This window comes from Amphiprion ocellaris, chromosome 23, assembly GCF_022539595.1.
Source record: "Amphiprion ocellaris isolate individual 3 ecotype Okinawa chromosome 23, ASM2253959v1, whole genome shotgun sequence".
Lineage (NCBI taxonomy): Eukaryota > Metazoa > Chordata > Actinopteri > Pomacentridae > Amphiprion > Amphiprion ocellaris.
Window position 1 is genome coordinate 24,966,320 of NC_072788.1, and position 26,285 is coordinate 24,992,604.

At 39.3% G+C, this 26,285-nt stretch overlaps 2 protein-coding genes across 3 annotated transcripts; one reads left to right on the top strand and one right to left on the bottom strand.

Moving 5' to 3' along the window:
* Positions 1-2: 2 nt before the first annotated feature.
* On the top strand, positions 3-18,988 carry LOC111562753 (complement factor I). Of its 2 annotated transcripts, XM_055007884.1 has the most exons (18): positions 3-156; positions 230-378; positions 6,816-7,099; positions 7,598-7,751; positions 9,040-9,103; positions 9,187-9,346; positions 9,696-9,880; positions 11,193-11,300; positions 11,372-11,497; positions 12,003-12,059; positions 12,158-12,178; positions 12,357-12,493; positions 14,257-14,360; positions 16,517-16,621; positions 16,691-16,866; positions 16,940-17,041; positions 18,432-18,580; positions 18,774-18,988. In XM_055007884.1, the coding sequence occupies exons 1-18, from the start codon at positions 6-8 to the stop codon at positions 18,840-18,842; spliced, it is 2,301 nt and encodes a 766-aa protein (XP_054863859.1). In that variant the 5' UTR covers positions 3-5; the 3' UTR covers positions 18,843-18,988. The 2 variants fall into 2 exon arrangements, with proteins under 2 accessions (XP_054863859.1, XP_023117234.2); XM_023261466.3 differs by lacking the exons at positions 3-156; positions 230-378 and adding an exon at positions 5,443-5,641.
* Positions 18,989-20,399: 1,411 nt separating this feature from the next.
* On the bottom strand, positions 20,400-24,860 carry LOC111562757 (calcium uniporter regulatory subunit MCUb, mitochondrial-like). Its single transcript, XM_055007886.1, has 8 exons — positions 24,797-24,860; positions 24,092-24,277; positions 22,877-22,981; positions 22,625-22,782; positions 22,043-22,149; positions 21,486-21,582; positions 20,928-21,044; positions 20,400-20,802 (listed from the first exon to the last, which is right to left on the bottom strand). Exons 2-8 carry the CDS (start codon positions 24,171-24,173, stop codon positions 20,719-20,721), a joined length of 750 nt encoding a protein of 249 aa, XP_054863861.1. The 5' UTR covers positions 24,174-24,277; positions 24,797-24,860; the 3' UTR covers positions 20,400-20,718.
* Between the last annotated feature and the right edge of the window lie 1,425 nt (positions 24,861-26,285).

A 26,285-nucleotide genomic window follows, 5' to 3' on the forward strand; every position in this document is an offset into this window, starting at 1 on the left:
CTCTGATGGTTTCTATGATGTTCTACGATGTTCTGTACTACTTCCTGTCTGTAGCTGGCCCTACAGCTCTGGTTCTACAGTGGGCTGAAGTTTCCCTCATCGCCGACTGCCAGAGGTTCTACAACAGCAGCCTTAAAGTCGGGATGATCTGTGCAGGTGGGTTCCGTTAAATGGTCTCCGCCTGAAGCTGCGTTTGTCGTCGTCATGGAAATATTTGTTTTCTGCGCAGGAAATTTGGACGGCGGTGTGGACGCCTGTACCGGGGACAACGGAGGTCCTCTGGTGTGTCGGGACGAACTCGGAGTTTCATACCTGTGGGGCATCGTCAGCTGGGTGCGGGGCTGCGGCCGGGCCGACTCACCTGGAGTCTACGTGCAGGTAAACAGAACGCTGCTCACCTCTCTAGTAGCTGCATGATTAGATGAACTGTATGTGGACAGCAGCATGGACCGGTGGATTATTGTCATTAAATCTGCTGCAGACATTCCTGGTCCCAAGAGGATGAATCCTTCTGACTTTTGTCATCTCTTGACATTTTCTCTAGCGCCACCTGGACGTTGAAATTAATGCTTTTCAGTGAAGAATCTCAGTAACTATTTGACAGATTGTTGTGACTTTCAGCTCAGATGTTCATGTTACTCAGAGGATGAATTGTAAAAACTAGAAACATCGTCAATTTAAAATGTTTATGATCCAAAACGTTAATTAATCGCAACACGCTCAATTTTTCTCAGACCTGTTTGATGTGTAGGACTTATGTTAACATGCTAGCACTAACTATCATGAGCATATATATGTATATATATATATATATATATATATATATATATATATATATATATATATATATATATATATATATATATGTAGCCAAAAATTAGCATGCTAGCATATAGCTGTTAGCACTCAGCTACATCTATTTTAGACTAAAATTAAACAATATAATAGGCTAAAAGGCACCCATTATGTCCTGCTTGCGCTAAGCTAAGCTGACATAGCTGTGTGGATGTATCAGTTAGCTAAGATTTGATCATCATGAAATCCAGTGCAGACATTCATGGTCCCCAGAGGATGAATCCGACTGACTTTTGTGATCTCATGACATTTTTTCTAGTACCGTCCGGACATTGAAATTAGTGGTTTTCAGTGAAAACCCTCAATATCTATTTGACGGATTGTTGTTAGTTTTAGCTCAGATGTTCATGGTCCCCAGAGGATGAATCAGTTTAAATGTTTATGATCCAAAACATTGATTAATCACAAAATGTTTGATTTTCCTCAGATGTCCATAGTGTCTAGGGTTTATTATGTTAGCATACTAGCACATTAAACTATCATACATTTAGCATACATTTTTAGCCAAAAGTTAGCACATCAGTATGTAGCTGTTAGCACGCAACTAAATCTGTTTTAGACTATAATTAAACAATATAATAGGTTAAAAGGCACCCATTACGTCCTGGTAGCGCTAAGCTAAGCTAATATAGCTCTGTGGATGCATCAGTTGACGTTGGCCTGAAATCTAGTGCAGACATTCATGGTCCCCAGAGTATGAATCCTACTGACTTTTGTGATCTCTTGACATTTCTTCTGGCGCCAACCAGATGGTAAACTTAGTGGTTTTCAGTGAAGAATCTCAGTAACTATTTGAGAGATTGTTGTGAGTTTTAGCTAGGATGTTCATGTTCCCCAGAGGATGAATCTTACTGACTCTGGAGATCCCTTGAAATTGTCTCTAGCACCACCTGGATGTTGAAATTTGTCTGAGTGAAGAATCTTGACACGTGTTGAACTGAATGCAGTGGATTTTTGTGGACTTTCATGTCCCTCCATTATCAGGTCAGAACTTTTGATCAATTACAGGAATATTTGTAAAACCATCGACCTCAGCTGTATGCTGTGTGGAGCTAGTGATGTTAGCATGCTAACCCACTAAATTGCCATAAATATTTAGCGGAAAATTAGCATGTTAGCATTGGGATGTTAGCACCCTGTACAGTTATTTCTATTAAGTGTTGTTAAATAAATATTTAAGTAGTTTTTAAGGAAGAAAATGTTGAATATTTGTTGATTTTCGGCTCTTAAATGTGAGAATTTGCTGCATTTTTGGGTGTAAATGAACATTTTGGAGTTTTATGAAGGTTGTGATGGATCTAAATTCTCATTGTCTTCACCAGTTCTTTTATTTCCTGCAGGTTTCTCACTACTTTGAGTGGATCCGACTTGTCACCGGCTGGTCGACCGTGACCAAATTCAACTCCTGAAAACGACCTTAATAAACTTCAGTGTTTCTGGAACAGCGATGTTGAAACGCTCTTCTGTTGATCCACTGGTTCAACATTAACTTGTTTGTTCGTTCTGTTTGTTCCCTTTGGGGTCGAAGCTTTTCCCGGCAGCGACTCAAAAATTTCACTGTTTACAATATTTAAACCGACTTTATTTCACAGTTTGTTTTAGGTTGAGATTCACTGATAACTGATGAGAACATCTTCTTTATATATCACACACTGTTGAATATAAAACTCGAAACAAAGTGAAAAGGGGAAAAAAACAACAGAATTTAAAAATGAATATGCAAAAGAAACAAAATCAATCAAAATAACAAGAAACTGGATTTAAACAAATATAAATAAATTAAACTTGCAATTAAAAAAAATTAACAAACAGAAAATTAAAAATGAAATTATTTAAAGTAACCAAAAAATAAATAATAAAATACATTTATAACAAATTTAAACAAGCAAAAAAAAAATCATTAAAATAAAATAAAAATTACAACAAATTAAGGTCAAACTAAAATACTTAAAATTAAAAAAAAACAGAGGGTAAAAATTATTATAAAATTATAGAAACACAATCACAATAAATTTAAACAAACAGAATAATTAGGAATAAATTAATTTAAACTAAAAAATAATTAAAATAACAAAAAAGAAAAGTAAAACTTACTTTTAAAATTAATATTAACAGGCAGAAATAAAAACTAACAATGAGAAAATTACAGTAAAATAAAAACCTAAAAGAACAGAAAGACAAAAATAACAACGAAACATGAAAGAAAAAAGTCCTAAATATGTCTGAAATTAATTTAAACAAGCCTAAATTAAAGCTAAACTTAAATAAAAGAAAACAACAATTACATTTTCAAATATAAAATATATTTTTCATGAAAAAAAACCCAGAATAAAAGTAATTGAAGTAAACATTGATATAAAATAAAACTTAGCCTCGTGTTTATTTAAATAAATGCTTCGTGGCACTGATGGTCTTCCATACATACAGGAAGTGACCACAGAGCAGGAAACCAACCATATAAGGTCACAAAGGTGAACATTAAGCCTACAGCTGATTAAACAGAATAAATATTCAGATTCCTGTAAATAATCTAATGAGACATTCTGTTAAAAATCATCACTGGACCAGAGTTCCTCCTGCACCTCCCCCCTCTGGGTTAGCATGGTTCATTCCACCGGATCAGGTGAGGGAACAGGAACAGGTGAGGGAGCATGTGCTCCATTGTCCACCTGAGCTGAGGATTTATTGATTATGGATTTAACTGAACCTTTGATCTCCGTCGGTTCTTCTGGAAACTTTAGCCTCTGGAAATCTTCTTTTTCATCTCCGGGGAGTCTTGTTTTGTGTTTGAACTAAAAGTCTTTCTGTGACGTTTAAGGAGAACGTTCCAACAACATCAGACAACGTCACCTACACGTTCTAATCCTTCAAAACATGTTCCAATCAAATGTTTAAAGAACGTTTTTAGAATGGTTTCATACGTCAACATTCAGAGGATGTTCTATGATGACAAAGGTGGAAGGTTCTCAAAGCAGCTTCAGGATGTTCCAGAGGCCTCAAATGACACAACATCCTTTAGAAAACGCTCCTGTGATGTAATATAATCACAAAGGTGGAACGTTCTGAAATGTTCTGAGGATGTTTGGGCAATGTTGAACACAGGAGAATGTTCCTCTATTAAACATTCTAACAATGTTTCATGATAACAAAAGAAGAACGTTCTCGAACTAGAATTCAACAAACGTTTTCCAAATGTTATCGAGGTCTCAGATGACAGAACCTTTTATCATCCAGAACATTTTGCCTTTTTGTTGAGGGAACACATTATAGAACGTTCTCCGCAGATGACAGACCGTTCTTTATAACACGTTCCTGTAATGTGATATATTCACAAAGGTGGAACATTACGTAATGTTCTGAGGATGTTTTTTGGAGAACGTTCCTCTATAACACATTCTAACATTGTTTCATGAGAACAGAGACAGAAAGAAAGAAAAAAAGAATTTTGTCAAACCAGAATTCAACAAATGTTTTCCAGACATCCTCGATTCCTCAGATGAGAGAACGTATGACATATATGACATGTTACAACGTTCCTGTAATGTGATTTATTAAAGGTGGAACATTTTGCCTTTTTGTTGAGAGAACACATTAAAGAACGTTCTTCTATAAAGCTTTTCCACAATGATAACAAAAGAAGGATGTTCTCAATACATCATCTGGAAAACAGAACGGTCTTCATAAGACGTTCCTGTACTGTGACATATTTACAAAGGTTTAATATTCTGCCTTCAAATGAAGAACATTCTCAAACTAACATTTTAAACATGTTTTCCAGATGGTCCCAAGGCCTCAGAAGACAGAACATTTTAACAGAACATTTTATAACGTTCCTATAATCTGATATATAAGAACATTCTGTGAAATTTAAAAAAAAAAACTTGCTGCTGAGAACGTTAGCAGAACTTTGCAGAACTTTTGTAGAACATTTTTGGAATGTTTTAATGTAAACATTCAGAGAATATTGTCAGACATACAGACGATGTTCCACAATGACAAAGGAGGAACGTTCCCAAACCAACATTAAAAAAATGTTTTCCAGATGTTATTGAGAATGTTTTAGAACGTTCCTGTAATGTGATTTATTAAAGGTGGAACATTTTGTCTTTTTACTGAGGGAAGACATCATAGAATGTTCTTTAAAACCTTTCCGAAGAAATAATACGGGATCTTCTCAAAGGAACATTTCAAATTTTCAGAACTTTCTCATAAAATATTCTTGCAATGAGACATATAAACAAAGGTGGAACATTTTGGCTGCAATGTTGTGGTTATATTGTTAAGGGAGCAAATCATAGAACCTTTAAAACATTCCCAAAAGGTTCCATGATAACAAAGGAAGAACATTCTCAGTCAACATCCAGTTTTGAGAACATTTGGATCCAACAGTGTCATCACCAAACATGGTTAGAACATCTGTAGTTCTCCTGCTAATAAGTGGAACATCGTGGAACCCTCAGGTGCTTCATTGTTCGTTTGGTTTCTCCATTCTGGGTTTTCCTCAGCAATGAGTCAGCTGATCGATCAGGTTCAGACCATCATTGACGAGTTGAGCTAATGATTGACGGATGCTCAGATATCAGATGTTCTGTTGGTTCTTCACAGAGAGACAAGCTGCTTCTGGAGCTGCAGCTGTTCTGACCTACAAAATATTTTTTATTTGTAATCTTTGTCTTTTTGTGGATTTGTTATTAGTTTTTTCTGAAACTCTGAAGGAACCTTGTTCTTCAGGATGAGATCAGTTTGTCTTTTCTGCTTGTTTCTTCTCGTTATTCACTCTGAAGCGGTGAGTTGGACTCATTGATTTTAATTTTTTAAATGTTTTTGGAGCATTCTGCTGCTGTTCTTCTTAAAGTTTGGAATGTTCTAGAAATGTTTGTTGATGACAGTGTTAGACCGTTATCTCCAAACGTTGTCAAAGCTGAAAATTGCTCTGAGAATCTTTTATAATCATGTTAGAGTTGTTTGAGGACATTCTGCTTTTGTTATCATGAAATATTGTGAGAATGTTTTATAAAAGAGTGTTCTATAATGTGTTCCCCCAGCAGCATCCTCAGAACACTGTAGCCAGAATGTTCCACCTTTGTTCTTAGATCACATAACAAGAACATTTTATAAAGATCATTTTGTCATCTGAGGTCTCAGTAACGTCTAGAAATCAAAAATGCAAAATGTTCTACCTCTAACAATATATTACGGGCATGTTGGAGAACAGTACAGTGGTTTAATGTGCTGAGTTCGTTTAGTCAAATGTATTTAAAGAATCCATTCCAGTGGTAATAATTTTAAACATGCCTGATGTCATCTATAAAAATAATGTGTTAATGTTTTATTGTTTTTATTCTGTCTTAAAGGTATATATACTGGCTTCATGTAAAGCTGTGTATCATCTGCATGGTGTTAGAACGTTTATATTATGTCATAAAAATCCATAAAATACTTTTATAAAAATCTATGCATCATCTGTGTAAGGGTAGACCTTTCATATTATGTCATAAAAGTATATAAATTACCTTCATATAAAGCTGTGTCATTTGCATAAAGGTAGAACTTTTATGTTATGTCATAAAAGTGCATAAATACCTTCACATAAAGCTGTGTATCATCTGCATAAAGATAGACCTTTTATATTATGTCATAAGTATATAAAAATACTTTCACATAAAGCTGTGTATCATCTACATAAAGATAGACCTTTTATATTATGTCATAAAAGTATATAAAATACCTTAACGTAAAGCTGTGTGTCATCTATGTAAATGTAGAACTTTGATATTATGTCATAAAAGTATAGAAAATACTTTCACATAAAGCTTTGTATCATCTATGTAAAGGTAGAACTTTTATGTCATAAAAGTACATAAAATACCATCACGTAAAGCTGTGTATCATCTACATAAATCTTTTGCATTATGTCTGTTATGTAAACTGATAACTGTTTGTTTTATTTTCTCCTTTAGTTGAATCAAGCTGATTTCAAGGAACCATTAGCCATAAACCAGCAGATCCCCCAGAAACAAGTGTTTCCATTTCCTCTGGCATCAAGCCCCGCCCCAGTCAAGACAAGCCCCTCCCCCATGTCAACAACTCCCGCCCCAGTTAAGACAAACCACGCCCCCTTGCCAACAACTCCCACCCAAGTCAATACAAGCCCCTCCCCTGTGTCCACAAGCCCCGCCCCCACAACACCTAAAGCACCTGTGACAGACGAGTTTCTGGGTCCGTCTGAGTGTCTGGACAAAAAGTAGGTGTATTTACCTTTTTATTTTCTGACATTTTATTACTTACTGCCACAATTATCACTGATATAAATTAATAGCTAATAAATGAACAAAAATTAAGGTTTGCAGTGAGTGTCTTTTCAAGGAAAACATAAAATAATTGTGTTGTTGATGAGGAATTGAAGTGTAAAAATTTCACATAGGTATGATGTCATAACAGTGGGCATGGCATTACAATGCAGTGACACCATCATCATTGTAAATGAAATGTTAAACTACGTACTGGGACACGTTACCTCTTTTTCTATTTTGGTAGTCCAGGTGTCAGAACACACCTAAAGTGACACTTAATGCACCTCCAACTCCGACCTGTTGGTGGCGCCACGATGTTGCAGGTGCAGACAACAAAACCTAAAGGGTTCTTTGTTTGCCAGGGCTCCACCTCTGCAACAGTTTTCATGAGAAGCAGCCCGGTAGTTAAGCATAAACCTGCTGACAGATAACAAAATGTGGTTCTTCAGACGGACTCGGTCGTCATGTGACCTGGTGTTCTGCCCTCCATGGGAACGCTGCATTGAAGGAAAGTGTTCCTGCAAACCGCCCTACCTGTGTCCCGTCGAGAACACGAGGCCGGTTTGTGGGCGGGACCACAGGAACTACAGATCCTACTGCCAGGTAAAGCTGTGTATCACCTGCGTAAAGGTAGAACCAAAAGGAGGAACTGAGCTCCACCTTTAAGAGGGGTTCCACTGCAAGAACTCAGGGCAGCTGGAAGGTTTTTACAGTTTACTGTGTTGTAGAATCCACAGCTTCAACATCAATTCAGAGTGCAGCTAAATAAATGGTAATTACTGGAATTAATTGCAGTTCTATGTAAGAAATAGAACAACGGAGGCTTAGTATGTTACCATATATGTCGAATTTTACCTTTGAATCTTAAAAGTCTAAATTTTGTGTGTGCAGCTTCTTCGATGTGAATATTTTCTGGTTTCTTTCCACTTTTATGACAGTAAATTGAATATCTTTCGACAAAACAAGACACTTGAGGAAACTGATTCAAATTTTTCAACATTTTCTGACATTTAATGGATAATGGATCGGAAAATAATCGACAGTGAAAATAACTGAATCAAAACAACAACTGAGACTAGAACCCAAAACTGGTCAGTTCAGCCTAAAAAAAATTAAATATTCACATCTTAGAAGTGAGATCTGTTGAATTATTGACATTTTGTGTTAAAAATTACTTAAATTACCAATTAACTGTTTTTCTGACAACTGATGAATCCACGATTTGCTTCTTCTCAAATGTGCATTGTGTTGTTTTTGTTACTTCATATGTATAAATATATACCAGCAAATACTAAACCAGCAATTAAAGCTGGATTGGTCAGTTGAGATTCATTTTTAAACTGAAGATCATCTATATCCTGTGATTGCAGCTTCTTAAATGTGAGTATTTTTCAGTTTCTTTCCTCTATTATGACGGTAAAGTGAAGATCTTTGGACAAAACAAGACTTTTGGCAACTTGGATTCTGGGAAACGCTGATTGGGTTTTCACTTTCAAACAGTGATAATAACAGCAGCTGAGCCTAAAACCCCAAACCTTTTGATATTTTGTATTAAAAATTGACATTTTAAAGGCCAAACAATATCCAGATGGAATAATCATTAGTTGCAGCCCTACTAAGAGGTATTTACTTCGGTTTTGGTTCTTATTTCCTCAGTGCAGGTTCCTAAAGGTACATAAAATATTGCCATATAAAGCTGTGTATCATCTGCAAAGTGTTAGAGCTTTTTCATTATTTCCTAAAAATATCTTCATAAAAAAACTGTGTCTCATCTACCTTTATGCAGATGATACACAACTTTAACCTCTATCAGCCAGGAACCAGAACCTGGAGTCCAAAACCCCCAGAGAACTTGATTCGTACTCAATGATTGAGGTCTTTCTGTTTCCAGGCGATGGCGGTCTCGTGTCGGACCAAGAAACCCACCATGTCCCACTTTGGGGAAAACTGCCACGGTTGGTTCTCAGATTCATTTCCTTCTTTTTGTGATTTTGTCCATGCTTCTATTTGACGTTTCCAACCTTCTCCGTCCTCGCAGCAAGTTTGGACAAGTTCTTGAGTTCCATCGACCAGGACAGCGGTTTGGTGTCCATGTTTCTGCCCAACAGTGACGGAGGCAGCGACGAAGTTCTGGTTTGTCAGAAGCTGTGGGACATGGCGGCAGCTAACGTGGCCTGCAGGGAGCAAGGAAAGTCACTGTGAGGGGATTTGTATTTATTATGGGATGTGCTGATTTTTTTTCTACAATTTTTACTAGATGTCATTAATTTCACAAAACAGGGGAAGTCTGACAAAAGTTGAAACTACATTTACTCTCTAATAATATATTGACTCTCTAATACTACATTGAGCATCAAAAACTATATTTACTCTCTAATACTACATTTACCCTCTAATGATACATTTACCCTCTAGTACTATATTTACCCTCTAACACTACATTTACCCTCACAGAGAAAGTTTATCAGGACGTTCCTAGTTTATGTTTATATGGAACTACAGACCACGTTGTGTAACTAATGCACAGTTGTGTTAATGTGTTTTCAGGGGAGCAGCTTCTGTTAATTCTGTACCGTTCGACTCCCTGATCAACAAACCGGACAGATGTGTTAGCGTTCGCTGCCAAGGCTATGAGACGTCGCTGTCTGAGTGCGTCATCTACGACAAAGTGATGAGCAGATATGGGAGGGTTGCTGCTGTTTCCTGTTACGAGGCTCAGCGGAAACCTAAAGGTCAGAACGTGATCGTACAACCAGACTATGAAGCCACTGATCAGGTGGTTACAGTCGTCCTGACAACCTTTAACTCCTCGAAGAACTAGAGTCTTGGTTAGTCATCAACATGTGATCTGTGGGTGAGAATAAACTCCTGAAACTCGGAAGTTAGAGCTGAGATGAAGTTGAAGCATCTTCAAGAACAACTAAAAAAATCCAGTTGTGCACAGGAAAAGAGCATCCTGTCTGAAAACTCAAAAATATGTCGTAAGAAAACGACACCTTCAATCCAGGAAATGTGGTTTTTTTAAAATGATATCTTTATTTACAGACTGTTTTACTAGGTGTTTGATGGACCGGTTGTGTCACCTTCAGGGAACTTTTAAGGAATTCCTAAAATGTTCCCTGAAGGTTACAGTTTTTGTAACAATTAAAGAATGTTTTAAGCGCATTCTCTAAGAGGTAGCTTTGTAGAACCTTTGAAGAGCTTGTAGGAAACATTTCCTCAAGATTTCCTTAAGGTTATTTTGTGAAACCTTCAGAGCCCTTATTAGGAAACATTCCCTGAAGGTTATGTTAGAGAACATTCAGGGAACAGTCCTTGAACATTACAAATTTTCCACATTTTAACGATGTCCTGAATTGGTTGTTTTAGGAAACCTTCAGGGAACATTCCCTAAATGTTACATTGTGAAAGCATCATCCTGAGAACCTTCAGTGAACCTTTAAGGAATGTTAAAACTTTCAAAGGATCTTCAGGAAACATTCCAAAATTTTCTATAGAGGTTATTTTGTTAAACCTTCAAGAGCTTCAAGGAAGGTTCCAGGAATGTTCTCTATAGATTCCTTTTTGTAATATTTTCAGTCTTCAAGGAACATTTTCTACATTTTCTAAAACATTTTATCTTTTCTAACCTTGAACTGCAACCTTCAAGGAACCTTAAGACACATTCCTGAAACATTTTCCGACAATTACAGTTTTGCAAAGAACATTTTAAGAACATTATCTAAAGGTTATTTGTAGAAGCTTTAAAAAGTCTTCAGGGAAATGTTTCCTCAAGTTTTCCTGAAGATTATTTATTCGAACCATCAGCGTGAACCAGAGAGAACACTCCCCCGAGGTTATTTTAGGAAACCTTTAGATGTCCTTCGGAGAAAAAAGTTTTCAATGCGACATTCAAAGAATGTTTCCGGAATGTTATGATATAACAGACCACAGATATCATCATCAAACATTTTAGAAGGTCTTTAGAGAACATTCCATTGAAAACCTCACTAGAACTTTTCTTAGAACATAATTAACATCCAGCCGGATGTTTCTGTGTTTCAGAATGTGGATCTGACTTCCAGTGTGCAAACTCAAAGTGTGTTTCTGTGGACCAGACGTGTGACGGAGTCAACGATTGTGGCGACCGAAGTGATGAAATGTGCTGCAAAAGTAACGAAACATAAAACAAACCTTTTATTGACCCGAATGTTGTTCTGGGTCTGAGTGTTGGTGTTTGTCAGGTTGCAGAAACGGAGCTTTTCGCTGTAAAACCGGAGTTTGTTTACATGGAGAAGCCGTTAACGATGGACAGATCGACTGTCTGGATGGAGAAGACGAAGCAGAGAAACACAAGAAGAAAACACAAAGTAAGACTTCTGACGAAAACACAGAAACACGCCTCGTATCTTCAGTTTAAATGATCTTCAACCGACAAACACCTGGAAGAACGTCATGAAAAGCTACTTTGAGGTCATTAAGTGAGACCACATCTTTAATATTATGGAAACCTTGAAGTTGTTCTGTGAAATCTTTAGGGAATATCCCTGGAAAGGTGTTTTTGTCAAACCTTTTGAGAACCTTCATGGAACATCCCTTGAATGTTAGGAACTTCTAGATGTTGTGTTCCATTGTTGGGTGTGAAAATGATGGACTTGAAGAACCTGACTTTCCTGAATTAGATTTACACTTAAGAACCCAAAAGATCTGATTTTGGATGATTGAGTTCTTTATTTAAAATCGAAACCATCCAAAAGCAGTAAAGTCTTTTTTTTTTATTTACAGGTAAATTTACCTGTTTTTGTTGGAATTTCAGGCTTTAATCTTTAGAATCACAGTAATCAAAATGTTTAAACAGGATTTGTTTGTTTGCAGCGTCCTTCAGGTCATCTGCAGATCCAGAGAAGATCCTTCAGCAGCTCGGACACTCAGGTGAGAATCATGTGTAACTTCATCCTGGAACCTGTTGTTGTTTTTGTTGTTGTTGTTGTTGGCTCTGATGATAATGATGTTTGTTTGTGTTGTTTCAGAGTTCGTCTCTCCCAGAAACGGTATGATTGTGAACTTTGTCCTTCAATAAACACCTTCTGGATCGAATCAATTGCTGGCTGTTAACTAGAACTTATTGCCTGAGTTTTGTCCAATCAGAAATCACTTTACTTCACCTATAAGATTCCCAGGTCACATGATCAGCCAATCAGATCAATAACTCTGATTGCTTGTGTCCAGAGACCAAATCCACGAGAGATCACCTGGAGTCCTTGCTGTATTGTGGAGTTCCCAATGCCACCACTGTGGACGATGAGGAGGAACATAGGCGGAGCCCCCGAGTCAGGAGGGTGGTGGGCGGGGTCCCAGCCAAGCCGGTCAGTCAGAGACTCACCTGTACTAGCGGTTAAAGCTGCCCTGTCTAGCACTATTCAACAAACGTTCCCTAAACCTTCTAGAAACGTTTACGAAATGTTGTTCCATGATCACTTCAGGGAACATTTCCTAAAGGTTCCCAGACGGTGGTCATTCATTTTTCTTGTGCATGTGAAATCTTCACAGAGCCTAAATAGAAGGTTCCCCAATTTTTTTTAAATCATCAAGATTCTCTTTCTATATAATCTTCGGGTAATTTTTAAGGAACATTGCCCAAAAGTTCCCTGAAGATCATTTACATTTAGAGAACATTCTGAAGGTTATACTCGTAGAACATTTATAGGGACTTTTCAGAAACATTTCCTGAAGGTTTTTTGTGGAACCCTTAGAGAACTCTCAGCGAGCGTTCTCTAGAGGTTCCCAAATGATTAGTTTAAAAATCTTCAGTGGTCTTACAGTAAATTGTGAATGTTCCCTCGATGCTGTTCTAAAAACCCTTGGAGAACTTTCAGTAAAGATCTTAGAAACATTCTCAAAATGTTCCCAGAAGGTTTCTTTAATTAGCTTCTCTAGTGTGTGTGAAATCTTCAGAGAACCTCAATGGAAGGTTCCCCAAATTTTCTAAAAACATTGAGATTCTGTTTCTGTATAATCTTCAGGGAACCTTAAATGAACATTCCCCAGAAGATCATTTACATCTTGAGAATGTTCTAAAGGTTATACTGGTAGAACACTTATAGGGGCTTCTCAGAAACACTTCCCAAAGGTTATATTGTGGAACCCTCTGGAGAACGTTTTCTGAGAGTTCTCTAGAGGTTCTTTGAGGATTCCTCTGTAAAACCTTCAGAGAACCTACTGCAAATCATGAACGTTCCCTCAAGGCTTCTTTAAAAAACCATTGGAGAAGATTCAGTAAAGATTCTAGGAACACTCCCTAAAGGTTCCAAGAAGGTTTCTTCAATTTATTGTTTTGTGTTTGTGTGAAATATGCAGAGAATCTAAAGGATTCCCCAAATTTTTGAAAAACACTGAGATTCTGTTTCTGTATAATCTTCAGGTAACTTTAAAGGAACATTCCTCAAAAGTTCCCTGAAGATGATTTACATCTAGAGAATGTTCTGAAGGTTATACTGGTAGAACACTTCAAAGAAATGTTTCCTAAAAATGTCCTGAAGGTTATTTTGTGGAACCCCCTATTGAACTCTCAGCAAATGTTCTCTAGCAGTTCCCAGATGATTAATTTGTAAAACTAATCATTAACGTTCCCTCGAGGCCATTTAAAAAATGCTGGGAGAACTTTCAATAAAGATTCTAGAAACCTTCACTGAAGGTCAGTTTTTGCAGAACCTTTAGAGAACCATTAGCAGATGTTCCCTAATGGTTCCCTGAAGGCGTCTTTTGTGAAACCCTCCGAGGACATATAGGTTATTTTCACAGAACCTTTAGCAAACTCTCAGAGAATGTTTCCTAAAGGTTTCCTGGAGGTTATTCTGTGAAACCTTTAGAGGATGTGGAGTAGATTTTTGTGGTTCCTTTAAGGGTTTAAGGTTTTTTGTGACACCTTCAAAGAACCTACAGTTTATTTTTGTGGATCTTCTAGAGATGCTTCTTCAGATGGTCTCAACCATCTCCAACCTCCCTCCACTGAGACAGCAGTAGACCGTCTTTTTCCAGTAGAACATTGCTGTAGATGTTGGAGAACCATCCCTGTGCTGTTTATAGAACCAACCTGACTCATCTTTTACTGTTATTGTTTGTTCCTCAGACTCAGATCCAGTGGCAAGTGGCTCTGGTGGAGAATAAGAGGATCGATTGTGGAGGAGCTTACATCGGAGGCTGCTGGGTGATCACTGCCGCTCACTGTGTCAGGTAGAACCCACCAGAACCAGAACATCACCCAGAACTGGTTACTGACTCGATCTTCATGGGAGTCTGATTTGAAAACCAAAAACTACAACTAAGTAAATTACACAAGGACATCTCAGTTGTACATTTAGAACGTTTACATCAGAATACACACATATTAGGCCTTTTTAAGATCTGTTGTGTTGGACTAGATGTTTATATCCCTTCTTGTATACATAAGATACTTAAGACTCTGTGGGATGGTCCAGCGAGTGACGTCATCCTCTGGGTTATCAAGTGGGTGACCTCCTTCATCAGTGTTTCGCTGATAGGCCCACGACACCTCCAGAGGGTTCAGCAGTGAATCAAAGCATCCCAGGTTCACCCCCTAGATGCCATCTACTCAGCTGAAGGCCCAGGTGGAGTCCTTTCTCTTCATCCATAGCCACTGACTTCCCTTTTCAGTGGCTCTGCAGAGGTCCTTGATCACCTGCCGGTGGGCCTTCCCGCGTATTCCCATCTCCCGAAGAAGCCTGGATGTGGAGGTGGCTATGGATCCTCTGCAGCCTACTTCCACTGGTCGGACCCTCACCTTCCAGCCTCGCTGTTTTGCGTCAGCTTCAAGCTCCATATACCTCAGCTTCTTGCGCTCATAGACCTCCTCTACTGAGCTCTCCCAGGGCACTGTGAGCTCGATGATGTAGATGTGCCTAAGAGAAACTGACCACAGCACTAGATCTGGTCACAGGTTGGTGAATGTGATCTCAGGTGGGAAGCAGAGCTTTTGGTCCAGGTCTACCAGCATCCTCCAAACACAGGCCTCTCTCAACTGCCCAGGATCTGGGCCATCGGGTCGACGTGGGTGGAAGGGCATTAACACTCATGCGCTGTATTTCCAGCACTAGTGCCAGACACTTCAGCACCTCGTTCTGCCTCCAGGTGTAACCGCCTTGAGCAGGGCTGTTCTTGCAGCCCACTAAAGTGTGTTTGAGTGTAGCTGGAGTCAGGCAGAGTGAGCATGTAGGGTCTTCACCATACCATTGGTTGAAGTTCTTAGGTGATGGTAGGACATCATAGGCCGCCTTGATGGTGAAGCTTGCTCTGAATGTCTCCATATCCCACAGCTCTTGCCAAGATATCTTCCTCTCTTCCACTCCTTCCCATGTCATCCACTGCCATTTCTTGACGTGCTGATCTGATTGGATCGCTTGAATCCTGTAGCATCATCTCCATTCTTACTTCAGCACACTTGTACTCCTCAGATAAGCTGGAGATGTGCAGATCTAGAATTCCTTTGCCATAGAGCCCAATACTGCTGAGGCACCTGGGAAGGCCAAGCCATTTCCTTGCATAGAAGCTAATCAGTCTTTCCAGCTTTTCCACCTTAGATACTGGTACTTCATGCAGGGTTAGTGGCCACATGAGGCGTGGAAGTAGCCCAAACTGCATACACCAGAGCTTCAGCCTGTCAGGAAGTTGGGCTGTATCAATGTTCTCTAGGCTGCTGGTTACCTCCTTCCTTAGCTGTTCCTCTTGCTCTTTGGCTTTGAGGACGGCATCATACCATCGGCCTAGTCTTTTCACAGTCTCCATTACCGAGACAGTTGGAAAAGTCTCATCGCCAGTGTCAAAGTGATGGTCTGATAGTTTCCCCTTGATGTATACTTTATACCAACTTCCAGAATAGCTTCCTCATTGGAGATCACTGAAGATCATTGGGTTTGTTGGGTTTTCTAGTTCCAAATCATTCAGGTTAGTCCTGCTGTTGGGTCTTAGCCTTAATATTTACATCAGTTAGTTTCCTTGCCTTGTTATTACATTGGTTAGATTATTTTCCATAATTAATAGAACTGTTGAGTCTCAGTCTTCTTATGTGTTATGATCAGATAAAATAGAATTTTATGCTATTTTTTAAAGGTTTTAATCTTTAATATGTAAATTCCTCCAGTAAAATCCCTCTATGAACAACACTACAGACTCCTACCTCAATATTTAAAGTTGTTGGGATACTTTAATAAGACCAGTCTAGGCTGTTGTTTTAAATGTGGTGCTGCAGGTCTTTAACTCTAATAACACTAATAATCCAAAACAGCCGGAAGCAACAAACAGAATCCTGTTTATTACTACTAACTCGCTGAGTCTGGTTTTAATAACATTAGATTTCTGTTTCCTGCCTTCAGACCAAACCCTTCGGCGTTCAAGGTGAAGTTCTCTATCTGGAAAAAGTTCCACATTCAGACCACAAGCGACATCGTTCCCATCGAGGACATCCGCATCCATCCCAAGTAAGAACCCACCTGTTGAGCTCACCTGTCACACCTGGGCTAAGCTAACGCTGGTTTTAAATTGTGCAGCTACAACCCAGCCACCTACGAGAACGACATCGCCCTGATTCAGCTGCAGAAGCGTCCATTTACTGAGGAGTGTTTTGTTAAGAACCCGGCCATCAGTGCCGTCTGCATCCCCTGGACGCCTCAGCTGTTCCAACCCAACCACACTTGCAGCATCTCTGGCTGGGGACGGACCGCAGGTAGCCGGACCGACTCCCTACAGTCAGATTTATACCGATGAGCTCTGGAGGTAAATAACGGTCTTTGTTTCAGATGGCAGGTCGGCTCGGGTGCTGCTGTGGGCCAACGTGTCTCTGATTGCAGACTGTCAGAGGTTCTACAAAGATCGATTCAAGCCTGGCATGATGTGTGCAGGTGAGTGCAGGACAGGTGTGGGTGTAGACAGCTGTACAGTGTCTTGCAAAAGTGTTCACCCCCCTTGACTTTTTTTAAATTAATGAAATGAAGTCCACCTGTGTGTAATCTAAGTGTTGCATGATCTGTCAGTAGATATATACCTTTTCTGAAAGGCCATAGAGCAAGAGGCAAAGGTAACCAAGCACCACCATGAAGACCAAGGAAGTCTCCAAACAAGTCAGGGGCAAAGTTGTTGAGAAGTACAAGTCAGGGTTGGTTCATCAAAAAATAGCCAAATCTTTGATGATCTGCAGGAACACCATCAAATCCATCATGATCAAATGGAAAGAACATGGCACCACAACAGAGCTGCCAAGAGAGGGCCGCCCACCAAAATTCACAGTCCAAGCAAGGACCAAAGGTAACCCTGGAGGAGAAGCTGGGGTATCTGTCCAAAGGACCACAATAGGAGTTGGGTTTTATGGAGGAGTGACCAGAAGCAAAAAGTCATGTGGGAGACTCCTGAAATGTATGGACAAAGGTGCTCTGGTCGGATGACACTAAAGTTGAACTTTTCAGCCGTCAAGGAAATCGCGATGTCTGACACACACCCAATACATCTCATCAGCTCAAGAACACCATCCCCACAGCGAAGCATGGTGGTGGCAGCATCATGAAGTGAAGCACGGTGGGGGCAGCATCATGAAGTGAAGCACGGTGGTAGCAGCATCATGATGTGAAGCACGGTGGTGGCAGCATCATGATGTGAAGCACGGTGGTGGCAGCATCATGATGTGAAGCACGGTGGTGGCAGCATCATGATGTGAAGCACGGTGGTGGCAGCATCATGATGTGAAGCACGGTGGTGGCAGCATCATGATGTGAAGCACGGTGGTGGCAGCATCATGATGTGAAGCACGGTGGTGGTAGCATCATGATGTGAAGCACGGTGGTGGCAGCATCATGATGTGAAGCACGGTGGTGGCAGCATCATGATGTGAAGCATGGTGGTGGCAGCATCATGATGTGAAGCACGGTGGTGGCAGCATCATGAAGTGACGCACGGGGGTGGCAGCATCATGATGTGGGGATGTTTTATGGCAGCAGGGACTGGGAAACTGGTCCGAGTAGAGGGAAAGATGAACAGTGCTAAATATTTCTTGAACTAAACCTGTACCAGTCTGGAAGTGATTTGAGACTAGGACAGAGGTTGCAAGGCACTGTACATCTTTGTACAGGTGTGTTTAAGGTGTGTCTGTGTACAGGTGTATTTAAGGTGTGTGTCTGTGTACAGGTGTGTTTAAGGTGTGTATATGTGTACAGGTGTGTTTAAGGTGTGGGTCTGTGTACAGGTGTGTTTAAGGTGTGTATGTGTACAGTTGTGTTTAAGGTGTGTGTCTGTGTACAGGTGACCTGGAGGGCAGTGTGGACTCGTGTCAGGGAGACAGTGGAGGACCGCTGGTCTGTGAGGACGAACTGGGAGTTTCATATCTGTGGGGCATCGTGAGCTGGGGGGACAAATGTGGGATGCCGGGTTTCCCTGGAGTTTATACACAGGTATTCAAATATATATGTATTTATACCCAGGTACACATATGAAATCTATATTTATACACACAGTGTTTTAAAGGTTTCGACAATGAATACATAAACATGAACTCTGTGTAAATTCTGTCTTTCTCCTCATTTAATATATTTAATTTCGTCTATAAATTAAAATTATTGACATTTTGTTGTTGTCGTGCTGCAGGTTGCTCATTACTTTGAGTGGATCCGACTTCACACCGGCTGGACGGCAGTCACCAGGTTCAACTCTTGATAAAACACTTCAACAAGTTAAAGCTGAGTGATAATGACAGCTGCAACAACTGTGTTTTAACCTGCTGGGACTAAAGGTTTTGTATTGACCTTAAAATACCACTTTGTACTCAGTGAAATACCAATAAAATATATATTTTGTTTGTATGGCTGATAAAAATACTGCTATTTTTACACAGCTAGCGATTTAGGCTAATATGTTCTCACAGCTGTTGGGAAAACGCTGTTTTTATGCGAAGCAAAAACCAAAAATGTACAACTGCTTTGCTTTTATTAGCTAATGTAGGACAAAACTGGTAAAATCCATGTTTGTGTGTTTCAAGCAAAAATAAAAACATACTTTGTACAGCTAGCTAGTTCGCTCGTTAGCAAACAAAATGCTGAAAACAAATTTAACAAAATGGTTTGTTTATACAGTTAGCAATGTAAGCTAATCTATTTTAAACAATCTTAGCCAACTATAGTTGATTTACACATTTCAAGCAAAAAAAATATGTATTTCTGTAGCTAACTCATTAGCTTTTCAACAAACAAATCATAATATAACAAATATTCTGGTACTTGTTTATGTGGCTAGCAATTTTGGCTAACCTGTTTATAAAATCATTAGTGAAATGCTATACAGCTTCTATACAATTTTGACAGCTAGGTAGTTAGCTTTGTTAGCTAACAAAATCATAATTACTGATATTCGTTTATACATCTAGCAATTGAGGCACGTCTGTTTTTAAAAGCTTTTGTTAAAGCTAATATTAATTTAATTTGTATACACAGCTACCAATTTAGGCTAGCAAGTAAAATGCAGCTTTTAATGTTTTGAGAACAAAATGAGAATGTTTCCCTGGTTAGCGAGTTAGCTTTATTAGCGAACAAAATCATAATTTAACAAATATTCTGGGACTTATTTATGCAGCTAGCAATTTTGGCTAACCTGTTTATAAAACTGTTAGTGAAAGGCTATACAGCTTTCATACAGTTTCTACAGCTAGCTGGTTAGCTTCTTTAGTTAACAAAATCCTAAAGTGCTGTCTGTTTTTAAAAACCTCAGTTAATCTATTTTTTTAATGTTTTGCAAGGCAAAGCTAAAATTCTTCTACAGCTAGTTAGCTTTTTCACTAACAAAACGGTCAATTAAATTTTTTTAGCTAACAAAATTATAATTTTGTCTATATAGCTAGCAATTTAGGCCAGCAAGTAAAATATAGTTTTCAATGTTTTGAAAACAAAATTAGAATGTTTCTGTGGCTAGCGAGTTAGCTTTTTAATGTCACAAAATTATAATTTAACAAAATACTGATATTTGTCCATATGAGTGAGAATCCTTTTGACAGCTATCTAGCTAGTTAGCTAATACATTACTACCTAGAAATTTAATGAAATACTTGCAACTTAGACTAATGTGGCAAAATAAAATCCTGTACTGCTAGTTGGCGCTTTTGACTAGCAAAATAGTAAACAAAAATTTATTTAAACTGGTCAAGGTGAAGTATTGTTCAATTTTTTTCATAAACAGCATGGGAGCGTAAATACATTTAGTCAAGTATAAGTTTTAAACAAGTACTTTTTAACACTTTAATTCAGAGGGAAATACTGCAGTTTTTACTTCACAGCATTCATGGTATAACTTCACACATTCAGATTGTATTATATTTATTATAATGCATTTATTGTAGTAAATAATTACATCCTTTCGGCTTCAACATAAACAAAACAAACCTGATAACCTAATAGTCCAATAATATCATAAAGGATTCACTTTTTCGTGGCTTTGACAGAGATTATTTTAAAGAATTTTACGGTTTTTATTAAAGCTCAGTGATGGAAGTATTTTAAGGAGACAAAACAAACGTCTAAAAGTCAGAATTGGCGGTGAAGCTTCAGGCGTCCGTCTGAGGCCGGATCTGATCCACCGGCAGCTGCAGCCGGATGGCGCTCCTGAGCCTCCGTAGATCCGAGTCCACCTGAGCACCAGGAAACACTCAGGTGAGAAGCTGGTTAAAGATACAGCTGCTTTTTTGAATTTTCTTTTAGAAAAGCTCCTTCTAGTCTCCATAAACTGTGTATTTATAAGTAAATGAAGCGTCACCTTGGCCAGCTCTTCTTTCAGCTTGTTGTATTTCTGAACATCAAAGTTGTGTTGTGAAGCTTTCTGGTAGAAGTAGTGGAGGAAGTGACGATCTCTCACCTTCGTACACAAGAAGTCCTGCAGATAAACAAACAACTGTATTAGCTACATTACATTGATTTACATTCTTTTCCAGGAGACATGCTAACTGCTAATGCTAACCTTAACCTTGTCTTAATTTAAACCTAAACTTAGCTTGGAACTAAAATCTAACTCTCAAATTTAATCTAAACCTCACATTATCTTGAATTTAAAAACACCTTACCTTAGCCTGAAACTAAAGTTAATCTGATTCTAATCTAAACTTAAACTTAATCTAAGCTAACATAGACCTAACCTAAACTTAAACCGAAACATACCTTAGCATCTACCTAAATTCTAATCTAAACTGAACCTAAATCTAAACTTAACTTAAATCTAGATTTAACCTGAATCTAGACTTAACCTGAGTTCAGACTTAATCTAACTTATCGAACTTGAATCTCAGATGTGGCGCTAACAAGGACAGGTGTTTCTTACCTGTCTGGTGAGGATGTAGTAGGCGAAGAAGATCATGCTGGTGGTGCAGGAGATGAAGAAGGTGACGGGCTCCATGATGTCCCAGGCGAACACATACCTGTCCATCATCATCATCATCATCATCATCATCATGTGACCAGCTAACGTTCAGGTGTATTTATGTATTGTGTGACCAGCTAACGCTAATGTTCAGGTGTGTTTATGTGTCGTGAGACCAGCTAACGCTAACGTTCAGATGTATTTATGTGTCGTGTGACCAGCTAACGCTAATGTTCAGGTGTGTTTATGTGTCGTGTGACCAGCTAACGCTAACGTTCAGGTGTATTTATGTGTCGTGTGACCAGCTAACGCTAATGTTCAGGTGTGTTTATGTGTCGTGAGACCAGCTAACGCTAACATTCAGGTGTATTTATGTGTCGTGAGACCAGCTAACGCTAACATTCAGGTGTATTCATGTGTCGTGTGACCAGCTAATGCTAATGTTCAGGTGTATTTATGTGTCGTGTGACCAGCTAACACTAACGCTCAGGTGTATTTATTTGTCATGTGCTTGTTACCAGGTGAGGTATCCCAGGAATCCTCCCTGCAGCGACAGGTAGGCAAGCCCCGCCCATCCCAGCATCGCCGCCTTAGACTCCGCCTCCTGCACTAGCCTCACTCTCACCTGGAGGTTTGGAGGCAGGGAACACCTGAGGCTGCTGCAGTGCTTTGTGGGAATGTTAGCATAGCATGGCTAACATACTACTGAGGTTAGCATACTATGGATGTAAACACTGAGTTCAGAAGTAGTAAATAGTAAATAAATACACAGGAAACTGGAGTAAAACTCTGTATTAAGTGTGTAGTAGTCCTTAAGAAGGAGTAGTAGTACTCAGAGTGTAGTAGTTTTAGTCAATATATAGCAGTATTAGACAATATTTAGTAGTAGTCTGAGTATAGTAGTAGCAGTCAACATATAGTAGTATTTGACAGTATATAGTCGTAGCCAATGTATAGTAATGCTCTACAGTAATAGAATACTATTGTAATGTACTGTATTAGTAGTACTAGTAGTAGTACCGTCTCCAGTAACTCCAGCTGCTCTCTCAGTCAGTATGTAGTATTAGTAGTATTACTAGTAGTACTAGTAGTAGTATTACTGTCTCCAGCGGCTCCAGCTGCTCTCTCAGCTTCTCCTGTCTCAGCTGTAGATCTGCATGCTGCTGATGAAGCTGCTGAGGAAGATTCAGAGCTGAATGCAGCAGCTGGACCAGAAACTTCATATCCTCCACATCCAGAACGTGTTCATGAGATGAGCCTGAAGCAGAGACAGTATCGTTAAAGTACACATTTATATATTTATACACATATTGATGGCTGTATTGCCCCCTAGAGACACACTGAAATCCTACCTTGTCCCAGAGCCTGAACGTTGTGAGTCGTTTCATTGATGATCAGCTGGAAGTCTTTATTTAAAACCGTCTCCATGAAGGTGCAGGAGGAGATCCTCTGTCCATCTGAAGAAACCAAACCTTCACTTTAGAAACATCAAACACCTCCAGACCCCAACGGAACCAAAGAGAACTCAGCTGTGACCACTCCAGTTCTAGATCTATGGACTGAGTCTATCTATGTCTGCATCATGGATCCACATGGAAAAGAACTGAAGGAGTCATAGTACCACTAATCAGGAGGGATAGAGGGAGTCATAGTACCACTAATCAGGAGGCATAGAAGGAGTCATAGTACCACTGACCAGGAGGAATAGAAGGAGTCACACTACCACTAATCAGGAGGTCTAGAAGGAGTCACAGTACCACTAATAAGGAGGGATAGAAGGAGTCATAGTACCACTAATCAGGAGGTATAGGAGTCATAGTACCACTAATCAGGAGGTATAGGATGAGTAATAGTACCACTAATCAGTAGGTATATAAGGAGTCATAGTACCACTAATCAGGAGGTATAGGAGTCATAGTACCACTGATCAGGAGGTACAGGAGTCACAGTACCACTAATCAGGTGGTATAAGAGTCACAGTACCACTAATCAAGAGGTCTAGAAGCAGTAATAGTACCACTAATCAGAGCTGCAGGTATTGAAGGAGTCATAGTACCACTAATCAGGAGGAATATAAGGAGTCATAGTACCACTAATCAGGAGGTCTAGAAGGAGTCACAGTACCACTAATCAGGAGGTCTAGAAGGAGTCATAGTACCACTAATCAGGAGGTCTAGAAGGAGTCATAGTACCACTAATCAGGAGGTACAGAAGGAGTCACAGTACCACTAATCTGCAGATATAGAAGGAGTCATAGTACCACTACTCAGAGCTGCAGATATAGAAGGAGTCATAGTACCTCTAATCAGAGCTGCAGATATAGAAGGAGTCATACTACCACTAATCATGGCTCCTAAAATGACTCCATAGACAGTGAACTACTTTCACCATCTAGCTGTGAAACCAGACGAGTAGTTGGGCTCAGATGGAGTCCAGATGTTCGGTGAGAACCTGACCAGGACTACCACAGTGAATGCAATCCTGACAGTGAAGAATGTAGGCTCTTTGAGTCTCTGTGTGGGTTTTTGGTCTCTTCATGGTGATTTTGTGTGTTTTGGAGTCTTTACCAGCGTTCATCAGGGCAGCATTGTGAACCTCGGGGTCTTTAGCTGTGATGTTCTTCAGCAGGTCGCCTACGGTGGTCAACATGGGCGTCAGGGTGAAGCGACCGAGCCGACCGGAGGGAAAACGAAGGGAGAGGACGGGACGGCCGAGGCTGTAGCGAACCGACACATCTGAGGGAGAAGAAGACACTAAGATGGAGATAAAACCATGACAGTAAGTTGTTTACACCAGAGGAGGTTTTCTATCCCAAAGGCAATGGAAATAAAAACAAACATTTAATACTACGACTACTAGGACAGAAAGCAGTATTTTGGCTGCAGCCAACCTTTAAAACCTCAACCTGCTGTTCACAAAATACCACTAATGACAGCTACAGGTCTGGAAGGAGTCATCGTACCACTAATCAGGAGGTATAGGAGTCATAGTACCACTAATCACAGCTACAGGTCTAGAAGGAGTCATAGTACCACTAATCAGGAGTCATAGTACCACTACTCAGGGCTCCTAAAATGACTCCATGGACAGTGAACTACTTTCTTAATCAGGTAATCTAACCTGACCAGGTCTACCACAGTGGATGCATCATCCTGACAGTGAAGAACGGAGGCTTATTGAGTCTCTGCAATAATAATAATAATAATAATAATAATAATGATAATAATAATAATAATAATAATAATAATAATAATAATAATGATGGACTTTACCTTTGGATGGAGTCTTGCTGCTGAACCTGGAGACCCTCCAGACTGAACTTGGCTGAAAAACAACAATAAAACATTTTAACCTCCAGCTTTTATTTTCTTAACCAAACACTGCTGCTTCCTGTCTGCTTTCTCAGGTTCCCATGAGTCTTAGTGTTTGTGGTAACCAGGCAACAGACGACACGTGTTAATTTATACACGTATGAAACCTGCAGCTTCACATGGACCTGAAAATTAATGTTTACTGGACTATTCCAGCTGTAAAAACAGTAATACTTAGAGCTACTGCAGTAATACTTACAGCTACTGCAGCAATTCTTACAGCTACTGCAGTAATGCTTAAAGCTACTGCACTAATGCTTACAGCTACTGCAGTAATACATACAGCTACTGCAGTAATGCTTAGAGCTACTGCAGTAATACTTACAGCTACTGCAGTAATGCTTACAGCTACTGCAGTAATACTTAGAGCTACTGCAGTAATACTTAGAGCTAGTGCAGTAATTCTTACAGCTACTGCAGTAATACTTAGAGCTACTGCAGTAATGCTTAGAGCTACTGCAGTAATACTTACAGCTACTGCAGTAATACTTACAGGTACCGCAGTAATGCTTACAGCTACTGCAGTAATACTTAGAGCTACTGCAGTAATACTTACAGCTACTGCAGTAATGCTTAAAGCTACTGCAGTAATACTTACAGCTACTGCAGTAATACTTACAAGCTACTGCAGTAATACTTACAGCTACTGCAGTAATACTTACAGCTACTGCAGTAATACTTAGAGCTACTGCAGTAATGCTTAGAGCTACTGCAGTAATACTTAAGCTACTGCAGTAATACTTAGAGCTACTGCAGTAATACTTAGAGCTACTGCAGTAATAGCTTACAGCTACTGCAGTAATACTTACAGCTACTGCAGTAATACTTAAAGCTACTGCAGTAATACTTACAGCTACTGCAGTAATACTTAAAGCTACTGCAGTAATACTTAGCATGCAGTACTGCTTAGAGCTACTGCAGTAATACTTACGAGCTACTGCAGTAATACTTACAGCTACTGCAGTATACTTAAAGCTACTGCAGTAATAGCTGTAAGCTATGCAGTAATACTTACAGCTACTGCAGTAATACTTAAAGCTACTGCAGTAATACTTAGAGCTACTGCAGTAATGCTTACAGCTACTGCAGTAATACTTACAGCTACTGCAGTAATACTTACAGCTACTGCAGTAATGCTTAGAGCTACTGCAGTAATACTTAAAGCTACTGCAGTAATACTTAAGCACTGCAGACTATGAGCTACTGCAGTAATACTTAGAGCTACTGCAGTAATACTTACAGCTACTGCAGTAATACTTAGCAGCTACTGCAGTACATGCTTAGAGCTACTGCAGTAATACTTTAAAGCTACTGCAGTAATACTTAGCAGCTACTGCAGTAATACTTAGAGCTACTGCAGTAATACTTACAGCTACTGCAGTAATACTTA